Source organism: Eleutherodactylus coqui, chromosome 5 (genome assembly GCF_035609145.1).
Source record: "Eleutherodactylus coqui strain aEleCoq1 chromosome 5, aEleCoq1.hap1, whole genome shotgun sequence".
Lineage (NCBI taxonomy): Eukaryota > Metazoa > Chordata > Amphibia > Anura > Eleutherodactylidae > Eleutherodactylus > Eleutherodactylus coqui.
Genome location: NC_089841.1, coordinates 96,614,475 through 96,629,612, shown reverse-complemented (window position 1 = coordinate 96,629,612; position 15,138 = coordinate 96,614,475). Strand labels below are relative to the sequence as shown.

General features: G+C 41.8%; 1 protein-coding gene across 1 annotated transcript in view; it reads left to right on the top strand.

Moving 5' to 3' along the window:
- The window catches only part of MAP1B (microtubule associated protein 1B), a 93,888-nt gene extending 80,766 nt beyond the window's left edge, over positions 1-13,122 (top strand). Inside the window, exons 7-8 of the mRNA XM_066602922.1 lie at positions 2,047-2,285; positions 4,924-13,122. Of these exons, the coding sequence (XP_066459019.1) occupies positions 2,047-2,285; positions 4,924-5,079 (395 nt within the window). The 3' untranslated portion in view covers positions 5,080-13,122. The remainder of the gene's footprint in view (positions 1-2,046; positions 2,286-4,923) is intronic.
- Positions 13,123-15,138: the final 2,016 nt, after the last annotated feature.

The window sequence follows — 15,138 nt, the reverse complement described above, 5'->3', positions numbered from 1 at the left end:
ACTGTCGGGATACACCTTACAAACATCCCAGTGACACAGGTGCAATAGCCTGTCATAAAATGAAGGCAGAGCGGGCTAGAGATCTCTTCCTCACAACCTTCTCTATTCACACTAAATACCGTGTTTCCATGAAAATAAGACCTACCCCAGTTTTCGGGGGGAGGCTTGAAATATAAGGCCTCCCCTGAAAATAAGACCTAGCTAACCTCATCTGGTCCGCGGCGTCCCAATTCCTCCCGATGGTCTCCGGCGGCGCTGCGACAAACTGCGTCCTCCCCTTCTGACAGCTGAGCTTCTTCCTGGTGATGGGGCTTTGAATACCAAGCCTCGAGCAAAGTGCTGTCATTCATCAAGTGGCTGTGATTGGCTCATCGAGCGCATATTGTGATTGACTGGCTGGGGCTTGATGAGCCAATCACAGCGCTTGCTTTGCTGGAAGCGGAGTATTTAAAGCCCTGTCACCAGGAAGAAGCTCAGCTGTCAGACGGGGATGATGCTGTTTGCCGCAGCGCCACCGAAGACCAGGTGAGTATAAGCCCCCCCCCATCACCCCGAAAATAAGACACTGTGCCTCTTTTGGGGCAAAAAATAATATAAGACAGTGTGTTATTTTCAGGAAAACATGGTAGGAGTCATTTAAAGAGTGAATGACTCCTGTTTACACCGAGCAAGAAGTCAGCAGTTGTTTTTCCTTTTCAGCAAGCTGAAATGGAACGACTAGCCACAACTGAGCGATTTATCACTTGGGCTGTATGCACATGGGCTGACAGTAGTCTGTAATTGCTCATTTAAGTGTTTATTCAGGTGACTATGGTCCCATGTAAAGGTACCTTTATTGATTTCAAAATTGCTGTGCTGTAATACCAGACACAACCCATTCACAGGAGTGGTGCTATTTTTCTAAAATGTTTCCATTCACTAAATGCAATTTAGGAAGAATCTGCATTTTCTTTTTTTTGTGTGTGGTTCCGCAGAGAAAATCTGCAATGGAACACATGATAATGAAAAGGCATGAGTCTTTTACAAAACCGCATTCATGCACATCGGAACAAATGCTTACATTTTTGGGAATGCTATGGATTTAAAAAATTTCAAATCTGCATTATGCTCTATACGGGTTATGTTGGTTTCAGATTTTTGCTGCGGATTTTACTTTTCGCTTATCAGTACTTTACAAAATGTGCTGCACAATACATACAGCCCACGAGCTTCCAAACTTAGATTTCACTTTTTTTTCTACATAAAAATAGATAACCTTTTGGAAAATCTTTTTTTTACCCTTTAAAAAGGACTAGTCATGACCTCCGGTAAACAGGGGGGACTGCATAGCTTTGCAGCCATGCTTCACTGACTTCAACAATGACATTTGTATGAACTCAGCCCTATTCCAATGTCTCAAGTGAGCAGTCTGCTATAAATTCCGACATCCATTGACAGTGAGCTGCGAGGACCGCCCACTTGACACAGTACGCCTTGCTGACATGAGGACATGATAGCTCCTCTTTAACATACAGTCATATTACTGCAGCAGGGCTGTCCTATCTTTCTACAATGTGCGCTTTTTTTATCCACTGTGTTTCCCTATGGAGCCTCCTTTTTATCGCATCACAAAGTACGAACTTGCGATTTTCGTGTGATGCAATGCGATTTTAACATTAGAAAGTCCTATTGACTTCTGTACTAAGAAATTGTGGCAACATCACGCGATAAAGACACACAAGAAAATCACAAGCGATGTTTTGGCGAGAAAAAGCAGCGCTGATGTTCAAAAATCGTGGGAAAAAAGATGCGATTTTGCCTCGCTTTTCTTGCAGTAAAATCTCGATCGCCCGTGTGGAATTAGCCTTATTCTGATCGTCAGATTTGGGGTTAGGAAGGAATTTTTTTTTCTCTAAAATGAGGAAAATTGGCTTCTACCTCAGGTTTTTTTTTATTTCTACTGTATCAACATTGCAGAATAATAAAACTGGATGAATATGTCTGTTACTATGTTATTAACAGATTGTACATTTTTAAGAATTACTGTATACTGTATTATGTTTTCAGGAAGTGGAGCCACCAAGACAACAAAATCAGCCGCAGTGCCCCCAGGACCTCCGGTGTACATGGACCTGGTGTATATACCTAATCATAGCAGCAACAAAAATGTCGACGTGGAATTTTTCAAACGGGTGCGATCCTCATATTATGTAGTGAGTGGAAATGATTCCGCAGCTGGAGAACCAAGCCGAGTGGTTCTGGATGCTCTTCTGGAAGGGAAGGCTCAGTGGGGAAGCAATATGCAGGTATAGCATGTTTTTATAGTAGTTGGCTATGTTCCACATCACATTGTGAAATTCCTTCTCCTTCAATGCCATAAAACGTTACCGCTAACAGTAACTGACTAATATAAAATGTAGAAACTGCAAGATTTCAGGATCAGAATGTATTTTGCTTTTGTTGCTGTTTGCTGATTGTGATATAAATGTCGCATTGCTTTGCCGTTGTAAACAAAAAAAACAACAAACATTCTTTTGTGTTGACTTTTTATCAGACCGATACCTATTGTGTAGAGATTTGGCTCAGGTCTGTAATAACAGCCATTTATGGATTACTAAACTTGAAGTTCCTCAGTTGATGAAGATTATTTTATTATCCCTGGCATCTAGAAGAAAAAAGAAGAGACTTTTTTTTCCCTTAAAGGGTTATTTCCACCTTACATGGTGACAGCGTATCAGTAGGATGGAGGATGTTCCAAACCTCTGTGTACCCTCTAGTCCTGAGAATAAAGGGGCTGCAGTGCTGATTAAGACCCGTGTCTGACACAATGGTGCTCCGAGACACTGGAAAAATTGTGAGGTTGACATAGCGTTAACCCTTTCCAATCCACTATCTGACCTCTGAAGACATTATGATTTAAAGCTGTACAGCTCTGATGTTGGAAGACATTTGTCGGGGCTCTCTTACTGCATATTGCTAGCCTCTCTGCTGTCGGAGCCTATCCAACGTGTCACCTCATGCAGTACTGGCTTTAGCCAGCATATAGCGCCGTTATATAACGGCAGAGAAAGGGTAAGCCCCCTAGGAAAACCAGAATACAAATTGGATTGGAAAGGGTTAAACCAGTGCTTTACACCCCTCATTCTCAGGATTGATGGAGGTCGCAGAGGTCTGACAGATCATAAAGTGATGGCATATCTTAACTATATCCCATCATATTGCAAAATGGGAACAATCCTTTAATGCGACACAACTTGTTCAATATTGTCTCTGAATGCACTGGTATTGCTGACTACTTTGTCCCTGGCCTTCCAGTTAAAGAGGTTGTACCCAGCAACATTTGGGATAACGTTGATTGCCAGCCATATGCCAAGATGAATTCATTCAGTTACTGTGCCCTACAAAGACTATATTTCAATACCTGAATGTAAATACTTCCTACCAGACAATGCCTATTGTCTGGTTTAACATGAGAGTTGATGACTAGTATCTCGGGATAGTCCTCAGCTTCAGCGATAGGGTTCATTCACACGAGCGTATGCATAAAACGCCTCGGGTCTCCCGCAGGATTTTACAGTTTACAGCCCATATGCTCTGCCACAGGACGGGCTGAATATGGCACTGTGCATGCCCCCGAATCTGAGGTCATGGACGTCTCTTTTAAATTCCTCGCCAGAGCGGGGATGCGTATAGAAATACTGCCGGTACGCAATGTATTGTGTATGGACAGCATATCATATACAGAGAAATACAGCATACACAGTGCCCATAAGCTGGTGTGTATGGAAGAATGAAAGTCCATTGATGCGTGATGCGCAGTGAAAACACCATCGTGGATATGAGCCCATACTGAGCGGCAGTTTGGTTATACACAAGTTATTAGCTTTGTGCGGAAAAAAACAGCAATTCAATGTATGCGATAAAGGTGCAAAGTTTATTTACAAATGTTCACAGGATACGTTTCCACTTCTCCATGGAGCTATTTAGACATACGTGAAGTGAACATGGATGAATCAACTTTTCACATTTATCCAATACATTTGAATACGTCTTCTTCTGCACATTAGCTAGACTATGGATTCTGAAGTCAGATCTTTGGAAGTATTTGCACCCACAATAGGGCAACAGTGTGTCTCAGTAATTAGAACTGTTTCCTATGGTTCATATCTGACAAAGGGCAATAGCTACATGGAGTTTGTATGTTCTCCCAGGATATGCATGGCTTTCCTCCCACACCCCAATGTAGATGATGACCTCGGAAGGATGGAAGGCTGACTCAACCTTGAGCCGGCTGCCTGCACCATGCGGGGATTAAACCCGCAACCTTCGTGAGTGAGAGCTTAGGACTGCATTATTAATTGTCTCTGATTGTCTGCATAAAGGACTGTTTAGGGGAAGGGTCTTATACAGAATAGCAGGGACGCCATAGTAAACATGAAATTGGCTGCATTGTAGTGCAGCATTTTGTCACCCACTCCTGCTGTTTCTTTTCCTTTCCATTACTGTTGTGCCAATTCCCAGCCTCCTTGTTTGCTAATCATGCAGTTCCTTCATAGACGTGAGTCCTGCACAAATTCTCGCAAGCCAAAAACAAAGGGGATCAAGCAGGACTGTGCTCCTTTTTTAAGGAATGGCCTCAAATAGAATGTTCATTCCTTGAAATTCGCCATGGTCATCCTCCACCCCTCCCCACTCAAGGGAGGTTTGCTCTTGGCCAATAGGAGAACACTAGTGCTCTACTTGACCCAGGCTTGAGTAATCGCATAAGCTGTAGAGAAAAGACCTGACGCAATAGAAGAAAACTAACTGCATTTTTGAAATCGCATGTCTATTTTAGTCTAAATCACCTGAAAAACCAAAGTCAACAAAAATTTTGTTCAAAATTGTTCCCCAGTGTCATCTGACTTATGTAATTAACAATCTTCGCATTTCCTATAATTGCAGGTCACACTTATTCCAACCCATGATTCAGAAGTGATGCGAGAATGGTACCAGGAGACACATGAAAAACAGCAGGACCTCAATATTATGGTACTAGCGAGTAGCAGCACAGTCGTTATGCAAGATGAATCCTTCCCAGCATGCAAAATTGAACTGTGAGGAGATCACTGCCCTCTCCTTCATCCCAACACAGTGATTACCAGATTAGAACTAACTTCAGAACTATATATTGCCCACTGCTATCCTGTGTCACAGCGGCACAGATGTCAGTAATATATTATCTCCATGGCAAACTATAAAGTTCACGTCACTGCAAGCTCTGCTGCCGAGGTTTAATATACAGGTTTGTAGGACATCCTCTTGTACACATTCATTCTCCTTAGTCCAGGATGGGAACTTTCTTCGAAAACTGAAAGACAATGAGAGAGATCAGGAGAAGAAGGACCTGTGTGATGGCTCATGACTGTGGCATCTCTCCGTCAGTAGCAATAGGCTTATTTTTACATTACTTTTTGTTATACTATATTGTCATTTGCAGGTACACAACTTGGGATCTGCCACGTGGAGCCAGGAGGACAGTTGGTTACTATCAGTATTTAGTGTCCAATCGTCACAGTATCAGGGTCTGAATTTTGTTTCTTCCTTCCTTTTAAACTAAATATGCTGAAATTGGTGAAAAATGGTAAAAACAAAAATCAACGGCCCAACAGCTGTTATTATAGGTTGTGTTATATGTTTAATATTATACCCGCTACAGTCATACCATGATAAACATACATGTACAGGGTGGAAAAAAAAATAAGCATTATGTCTGAGGCATACTCCCGCTAAATTCATCTTACCAAATCTCCAAATTTCGCACATTGTGAATCACAGTCGGTACATAGAAGCAAAATACCAAAGCACTCGGGAGAACATTTGGTAGATAATTTGCCTTAGGAAGTGACTTGAATGTACAAAGCTACTTAATGCACTTATTTTTTAACTAATCAGCAAGTGTACAAAAGTATGCAAGGTCGTAAATTCAGCAGTGTGTGCATGCTTGTACGGCGACGGCAAGAGCTGAGCTGACGGAACACAACAGGTTGACAATTATCCTACTGCAACTGCATTAATACACAGCGAGTGTCTGATGATTGCTTTGCCAGGCAAGTTGAGGATTGAGTGTTCTCTTTCTTTTGATCCTTGTTGATTTGGCTCTTCTCCTTTGTTACATGTTTGTTGTTTTTACTGAGATTTGCTGAAAGATGTACAGACCCCTTTTTTATTGTATGTATAAAATACTATCTTCATTTTCGTTTTTTGATTTGCGCAAGCAAAGTTCTTTTGCTTGCCATGGCTGTGTGATGATTAATGTTCCTTTTAGAGGAGTAAGGAAAGGAAAATGTCAGATTTTAAGAGTGGTTACTGATTATTTCTTCCTATTATTATACTTAATACAGGCCTTTAATCCAAGTATGGACTATTATTACTTGATGGCAAAGTAATTGCATAGAATTCTTCCAAGTATCATTGGCATTGAATTACATTTTATCTACAGAACTAAAGGGTTTGTCCAGTTGTAAGATATAGAAGCCCTTTCCTGAGGCTAGGTCATCAATAGCTGAATAGCTAGGGTCTGCCACCCAGGATCCCTGCTGATCAGCTGTTTGCTGAGATGAGATGCTCATGCAGAAAGCTCATTTATGCAGGAGGCTCCGTTCATGCTGCAGTGGCCAGGCTTGGTATTACACCCATTCACTTCAATGGGAACTTTGCCTGTAATAACAAGTCTGGCCACTGCAGTGAGAATGGAGCTGTTTGCTTCCTGCAGAAATCAGTTCAGTGCACATGCACATAGGCCCAGCAAACAACTGATTGGCAGGGATCCCAGGAGGTGGAATCTTACTGATCTATTATTGATGGCTTATCCTCCGGATAGGCTATCACTAGTTTACAAATGGACACCCCCTTTAAAGGATTAGAAAGTAAGGATTTGTTGTTTATTTCCAGAAACAATGGCACTTTTGTTCATGGGCTTGAAACTTATTCCCATTCTCTTGAATGTGGCTGAGCTGCAATACCAGAATGGACAAGAATGGAACTGTTTCTGGTAAAATAAGCAGAGCCTTGTTTATCATTTTGGAAGACCCCTTTAATTGTACCTATCATTCAATCACAGTGGAAGCAGACCTCTGTCAGTTGAGGAGGAGATGTGAATATGCCTTGATGATGTCATTAGTAGCACTGGTCACCGAATTGTACCTCTTTGTTGTTGCAGCACAATTACAACTCCCAGCCATAGGCTGTCATAGCATGTTGGGAGGAGTTCTGTAACAGCTTCAAATTGTGACCACTGCGTTATATAGGTTACTTGCGCATGAAAATCATCACAGGAAGTGGTATATGGCGTCTTTTACAGTGCATGAGCACATCTTATAGCCTTTGCTTATGCATATGACGAGACTGATGACAGCAGCTTTATGTGTGAAGATAGCGGAATGTAAAGATTTTATTGGATAAATTAATGCTTTAAATCATTTTACTGCACTGTTTCACTCATTCTTTGTGAGATTTTTGATGCCACTGAATCGATGTGTATTTTTGTCTTAGAGTTTGTCATATATTTATTTTATTACGTTACACTATTTTATTTGCACTGTTACTGTTTGGTACTTGTTTTGGACTTGTTTAGTCCATTTAATGCTGTGAAATAGGACAACTTTTGTTTTTATAAGCAATGATATTTATTGCTTTGTGTTTATGTATGATCATATACTGTCTTGCTCTGTATTTTAACAGATTTCAGTCATAGGAATTAACTTTTTTTTTTTTACATTGGGCAATATGTTTTAGCAGGGATAAAGTAAATGGAATTCACTGGAATGCCCTATACAGTTCCAGGTGTGTTCACTTGTACTGCCCATATGTTTATATGCTACAGCGGATTATAAAGGGGTAAACACAAAAGTCATTGTAAATATTCAGTTACCTGCCCCAATATCTCCATATCAAATTTTGCCTATCTCTTTACCTCGTTTGTAAGACCCATTCCAACAAGTACCTACAATGTGCGAGTGAGACTCCTCTGCAATACAGATTGACCTCACCGATACAGAAGGGTTTGTGGTCCCCATCGAATATGTAAGTTCATGATTTGTTTCACCAGGAAGCAATTTTGAGTAAGTTGCTACTAATTGACACGTAGTCATTCATTGGAATGGACGCTCAGTTCCTAAAGTGGTTGTGTGAGATGAAAAAACATAGGTGCTTTCTTTCACAGACAACATTGTTATTGACAGGGGCGTTGCTAAGGTCCTAAAACATCCGGTCACAGACCCGCTGTATCTTGTTCTGCACAATATGAAATAAAACACAAGAAAGTATACTTAAAGGGGTTTTACCAGGATAAGAAGTTATCCCTTATCTATGGGATAGGGACTAACTTGCTGATCGGTGGGGGTCTCACCATCGAGTCCCCTGCCAATCTCGAGAACGGGACTCTCACATCCTGTTCTCCTCTCACTTTGGGGATTGCTTCTTCCTCAGCAGTGACGTCACTCTAAATGGAGCGCTGGCCGATCATGTGCAGTCAGTGCTGCATTCACTTTCAATTTCAATTTCTGTTACTCCCATTAAAATAAATGGAGTGCTTACCGCATTTATTTGTGTGGATAGGGAATAACTTGCTATTCTGTTAAGACCCCTTTAAATAAATATATATATTAAGCCATACACCTGTACGCTGTACATTTAGTAGCAGCTGTTATGGGCATGGCAGCTTTGTCCCATTTACAGCTGTTTTACTAAATATACGGCGTTCACACATAGCGGATTTGATCCAAATCTTATTGCGGATCTGCAGCTGATTACACCCTTTCAACTGAATTCAAATTGAAGAGGGGAAATCTGCAGTGGGTTTTCACCAGAATTCACAGCAATTCGGCTATGTGTGAACGCACCCAAGGGCTCACTCACATGAGTGTATTTTGGCTGTGTATTACGCTCGTAGTACTGAAATTTGCAGTACAGAAACCCCATGGATTTGTATTGCGGTATTCAAAGATGCAAACGTAAAAAAAATTGTAGCATGTACTATTTTGGTCTGTATTACGGACCGAACTAGTACAAACAAGTCCATTAGAGCGGTACAAATACACAGTGAATACAAAAGATACATGTGGATTCACTGTGTATTTTTGCAGTAAGGAAGGAGAAATCTTCTGCACCTTCCTGCAATTTTTTTTTGCATGTAAATACGCAGTGATCACTGAAAGAAGCCGAAATGCAGGGCATATGCGTATTTCGTCCACATATATAAGATATGCTCATGAGAATGAGCCCTTAGGCTGGGTTCCTATGTTGCATTTTGCGCATGCGTTGGAAGCTCCACACACAGCAGCCAATCGCCACACACTCTTGCTGGGTATACCGACAAGATTGTCCTACTATTGGCTGCTGTGGGGTTTCTAGCGTATGTGGTAAACACAGCATGCAGCATATACAACCCTGCCTTATATACATTATATATGGGTGGTGGTCATCATACACAAAAATGGGAGACCTGGCTGTTTGCAATTTCAGTAGGTGCGCTGACTTCCCTCTGAAACTGCTGGACTCAGGACTGGCTGGGTGTGGAAGACTTTAGGTGTAGCATGCTCTATTTGGGACTGTGGCTGCTCTGACTGGACAAGTGCCAGATGATCACCTCTACCCTGAAGGCTGGACTGCTGCTGGAGCCCTAGAGTGTAGTCAGTGCACACTGCTTAGGTCTAGCAGCCCAGTCCATACAGAACAGCACCTGCCTGCCATACCCTGACTTGCTACAGCCATGACTAAGGTGAGGATAGTGCAGGGTAGATGCCACCAGCCCAAGCGTAAGAGGAAACAATGGGAGGTGGACTAGGGAGGTGGAGTCTACTCCTAGTAGTGCCCAGTGAGCTGTTGGCAGTAGTATGTGTCAACTCAATCTACTCACTGCCACTGAGCTGCATCATCCTGACATAGCGGTGGGTAGATTGAGTTGACACATACTACTGCCAACAGCTCACTGGGCAGGCTAGGTTCGGGGCAATGCACTTACGATCCAAGGTACAGGCCCCAGATTTAAGTGCCTACTAACGCTACTCGTTATTATCCATTGGTTGTGTGTGGTACTGCAATAGCAGACACAACCAATGGACAAGGGTTGTGCTGTTTCTAGAAGAAAGCAGCCATGATTTACTAATTTAACAGAAGTTAAGAAGTAAGACATAAATATATGGCAAGTTGAGATGGTCTAAGCTAAGGTAACTCCATGTAGATTGAGTTGCTTACAATATTCAAGCCTATTGAGTCCCAAACTGCTTTGCCAAGCCTTCACCTTGACGGATGGGTAACTGTAAACCCTGTTAAAACATTTGTTCACAGTCAGAATCTGCAATACTAAGCCTGCCAAATCAAACATGTTAGAGAAGAAACATGAAACTTTTCAGGGAAGCTATTCAAGCACTATGTAATTACACGCCATGTTACCGATCCATGGGAGCTCGTGACACATGTGACCACGCCTCTATTCAATGTCTACTGCAAACTTATTTCCTGAGCATGCTACATTAATAGGGCGAGATATTCACTTTATAAAGCAAAATTACTAGAGAGGATTTCTCTCTTTACCTTTACTGGTCAATTGATATGTGATTTAGACTTTTAATGAATTGTGCCACATAAAATATCCTTAGCATCCTTAAAACTGGTGTCAGTGTAAATATTCTCTGTATTAGCTGCAAACTACTATTAGAATTATGAACGTAAAATAGATTTTCTTTCTGATGCCACCAAATGTATTTTATGTTTTGTAGGAATACTGAGTGATTGCAGGACAATAACGTATCCTATGTATAGATCACATTCCAGATGATAAAAGTAGAATTTATTCTTTGTAATTGTATTACGAAGGGGTACGGAATAGCGAATGAAAGCTGATGATGTTTAATGTAAATGGTGCAGATTTTACTCATAGGGAAATAGATGAATACCGCAACTTCATTTGAGCCTGCCATTGGCACATAATGGGAGTCGTTCCATGTTCTCCACTAAAGGATGGGATAACCCACAAGTTGTATGTAATAATTACATCTCTAAGATGATCGAAAGGCAGCACAGAACAATTCTTCAACCACAAAATGGGAATATGGTTTTCTCGGTTGGCGAAGTAGCTACAAATTTAAGTTAACAGACCGGGCTGTATGTACTATTGAACTGTGGAGCATGAGAACCCAATCTGAATAAAACTGTTCTTGCCAACCTTTAAAAAAAAATGAAATCTGGACTATGATCTGCTCATGAATGGAGAGTGGGTTCACAAACTTTTAATAGCACTCAAATTAACACCACAGGTTTAAAATATTACTATGACAGGGCTACCCACCATTATTCTTGGTTGTCTGGGACACAAATTGTATGCATACATGCAAGATATTTGTAGTCTTAATTGCACAAGGATGCACCACAGAGACCTCCCATGGTGCAACTGAACCGTACTCAGACTACCAAATGGTACTATGGTGGTTTAATTTAAGAGTACTTTTACATGGGTCACCTGTTGGGCTTAAGCTTAGGGTACTTTTACATAGACCAATCGTCAGCCCCCCCAAAAATCGCTCAAACAAGTGATTTTCACCAACAGCAGGACCCAATGGTATTGAGCAAGAAATTGCACATTAGTCGCTTTGTTTCAGTTCATCTATGAACGACTGCCTGTTCACAGTCAACGGAGGCAAGGGCTGGAAGAAATCTTGGGTGCGCTTTGTATCCATACACTGAACGATTATTACTCTTGTGTGAAAGCGCAGGAGTGATAATCATTGGGATGGCTGTTGGGCGCTTAAGTGCCCACTGGTTGCCCTGTGTAAAAGCACCCTTAAGTGCTCTACAGCTGTCCTAATGATTATCACTCCTGCGCTCTAACAAGAGCAGCAGTCATTCAGTGAACAGAGGTGGAGCGCACCAGAGAACTTTTCTGGTCGCCCGCCTCCATTCACTGTGAACAGGCAGTCGATCAAAGATGAACAATTGCCTGTTTACACCGAGTGAGAAGTCGCTCATTAGTCTCTTCGTTTTAGTGAGCTGAAATGAAGCGACTAGAAACAAATGAGTGATTTCTCACTTAGTACCCTGTGGGGTCCTGCTTTTACATGGGATGACTATTATTGGAAATAGCCATTCTGAGTGATTTTTCAGCCGATAGTCTCCCCGTGTAAAAGTACCCAAAGTTAGGTTAAGTTGAACTTCAGGTCGTCTGGGTGTTGCATTTGTAATAACGAGGCTAGAATGTGCCCGTATTACATCCTTGTGAAAGCAGCCTGAGAAAGATCCTGCTGCGTAGGTCTAGTCTTACACCAATTTTGAGCTACCCGCATCAGTACGTACAACTTAATGTCTAGAGTGTGTATCGCTGTGTATTTGACAGTTTCAGTGGCGGGAAATAACTGGAATTTCTGGATATAGCATTTGACATTTTACTTTCTACTAGGTATACCATTTAGTTAGCTTTAGGCCAGTGACACTATCCTTTACCATTAAGAAGCATCAAATGAAGCTATGCTATACACTGGGATGAATAAGACTATTTGTATATCCATTAAGGACTTACATCGTACCATTTTTTTCCAATAGCAATTGAAGAAAATATTAAGAACAAACCTATATATACACTTTTAAATCCTCAGTGAAATGTAAGATGGCTAACAGACATTTGTTCATAGTTTTGGATAAGACTTGTTACAAAGAGATTGTAGAACAAGTGACTATAAAGGATTTACACAAGCTTCTCTGCACTACTATAGCTTCAGGCTTCGGATGCTAAGGAGCCGCAAGTAACATTCCCTCAAGACTGGGCTGTAATAACAAGGAATAATTGGCAGCAATGAACTATGCTATTGCTAACACGTATGCATGCCGCGGTCTATCTTCCAACTCTTGGACAGGATCAGTCTTGTGGCTGGCTGGGAAGGTCCTCACTCCTCTCTCGTTCTGAATGGTGTTTGTGTCAGTCTGCAGCTGTGTATGGTATTGTCTTATAATCCCGCATCACCTCTATTCTACGGATTCATATCTAATGTAGAACATTAGTTTACAGTGAAGTAATATGTAGTGCTTTTATGATATTTGTGTGCAATACCCCACTTCCACTGAGAATATTTGATGTAAAGGAAACAAACTTGGTTCCACAATAAAAAAAATGTAGTAATATTTCCTTGTTGTGTTATTTATTTGTATGAGACATTTTCTATATTACATACTGGGTTTTCTACCAGAACATTGTTGGCTCAGCAATTTGTGTCTTTCACTAAGTCCAGCAGAACTGGATCCATGGTTCACAATCAATACACCATATTTTGACGTATAAGGCCTCATTCAGATGACCATAACGTGGCCACATTTTAATATCTGTATAATGGATGTATATCCCAGCCCAATGAAAGATCTGATGACCTAAAATTAAATGTACCATAGATCCAGGGGCGTAACTATAGGGGATGCGGTTGCTCCCGGGCTAGGGACCCTTAGGGGGCCCATAAGGCCTCTCTTCTCCATATAGTAAGTCTAGTACTATGAATAAAGAATTATAGTTGGGGGCCCTGTTACAGATTTAGCATTGGGGTCTAGGAGCTTCAAGTTACGCCTCTGCATAGATCCCTACGTTACTGTAAATTCTGGTCATTAGACAAGCTGTCGGCCCAGAATTTGTGGCCATGTTACAGCCGTCTGATTGAGTCCTTGGGGTCAAATCATAACTTGTGGTTTTATTGCAATTTTTTTTAAAAGGAACATTTATTTAGCCAAAATAGACAAATATACAGAAACAGCAGACATAAAAAAGAATGCACGCCTTGCTGATACATCACAGTACATGAGAACTGGGGAAAAAAAAGACAAAAGTGAAAACACTGAGTGTTTCGCATATTCATGTGCATTTCTCATAAAACATAATACTTGGCTGTTCATTTTCACATTTATTTATCAACTACCCATAATAGAGCAAACCCAAACCAGGGAGGGCTCCTAACCTCGGAGCCCCAAAACACCAGGAGAAAAAGAAAGAAGGAAAAAACGACAAAGCAAACAAAAAAAAAGGGACAAAAAAATTGAAAGAACACCCCACCCTCCCCAAAAATTTAACCCTACCCCCTTAAACAACAACCCTGCGCGACTCTTAAAGAAACAAAAACCTAAACAGTAGATCGGTTCAAGCGGGTATCCCTCACCATATCCATTCCCAGTATCTAGACAGACATCTCTGCTGCCGTTGCAGGACAGTTCACCCAGCCCCCCCCCCCCCCCCCAAACTTTGTCAAACTTCTCGGAACATCCCCTGGCCATATAAGTCAGTTTATACATTGTAAGCACAGAGTTCACCACCTGGATCCATGCGTTCCTGGTCGGCCTACCAGGGTGCTTCCAATTCAACAAAATCACCTTTTTAGCATAGAAAAACAGTAGCTTATATAAGGTGTGGGTTGCCGCTATCACTGGTAGGTCCCCAACAAGCCCAAAGAGGCACACCCCAGGGTGCATGATCCTCGGGGCCCCCAGGTGAGAATCCATAAATATGACACCATGACACCGCAGTCCCAGAACATGTGCATGATGGTCCCATCAGCAATTAAGCATTGGGGGCAGGTCGCTGAGGGGAGCAGACCCATTACATGTAGCCTGGATGGGGTGTAGTATATTCGGTGTAGGAACTTGACCTGGATAAGCCTGTCCCTAACACTAATCAAAGGAGGACCAGAGCCCGCCAATATGTCTTCACTCTCCCCCGCTAACAGATCAGAAATGTCAATGACCCACTTCTGGGTGGCCCTCTCCCTTAACGGGGCAAGACACTGCACCAAGTGGGCATAAAAACTGGACAATGGTCTTACTAGGTTACACATCTGTGCCAAGTCCTCTAACCGAGTCAGAGACAGCGGTATGGACAGGCATTGAAACTGAGCCCTGATCACGTCGTAGCTGGTAGTGTCTGAAATAGGAATGCTCAGGCAGGTCAGAGATTATCTGCAGCTGAAGGAAAGTGCATAAGGTGCCCTCACTGACTATGTCAGATAGGACATTAACACCATGAGCTCTCCAGAATGCAGACTCTGTAAAGCGCTGCAGGTGCGGCAAGTGTGGATTATCACATAAAGGAGTATGTGGGGACCACGTGACTTCCACTACATATTTTAAATGTTACCAGCATGGGGGCAGGTAAGG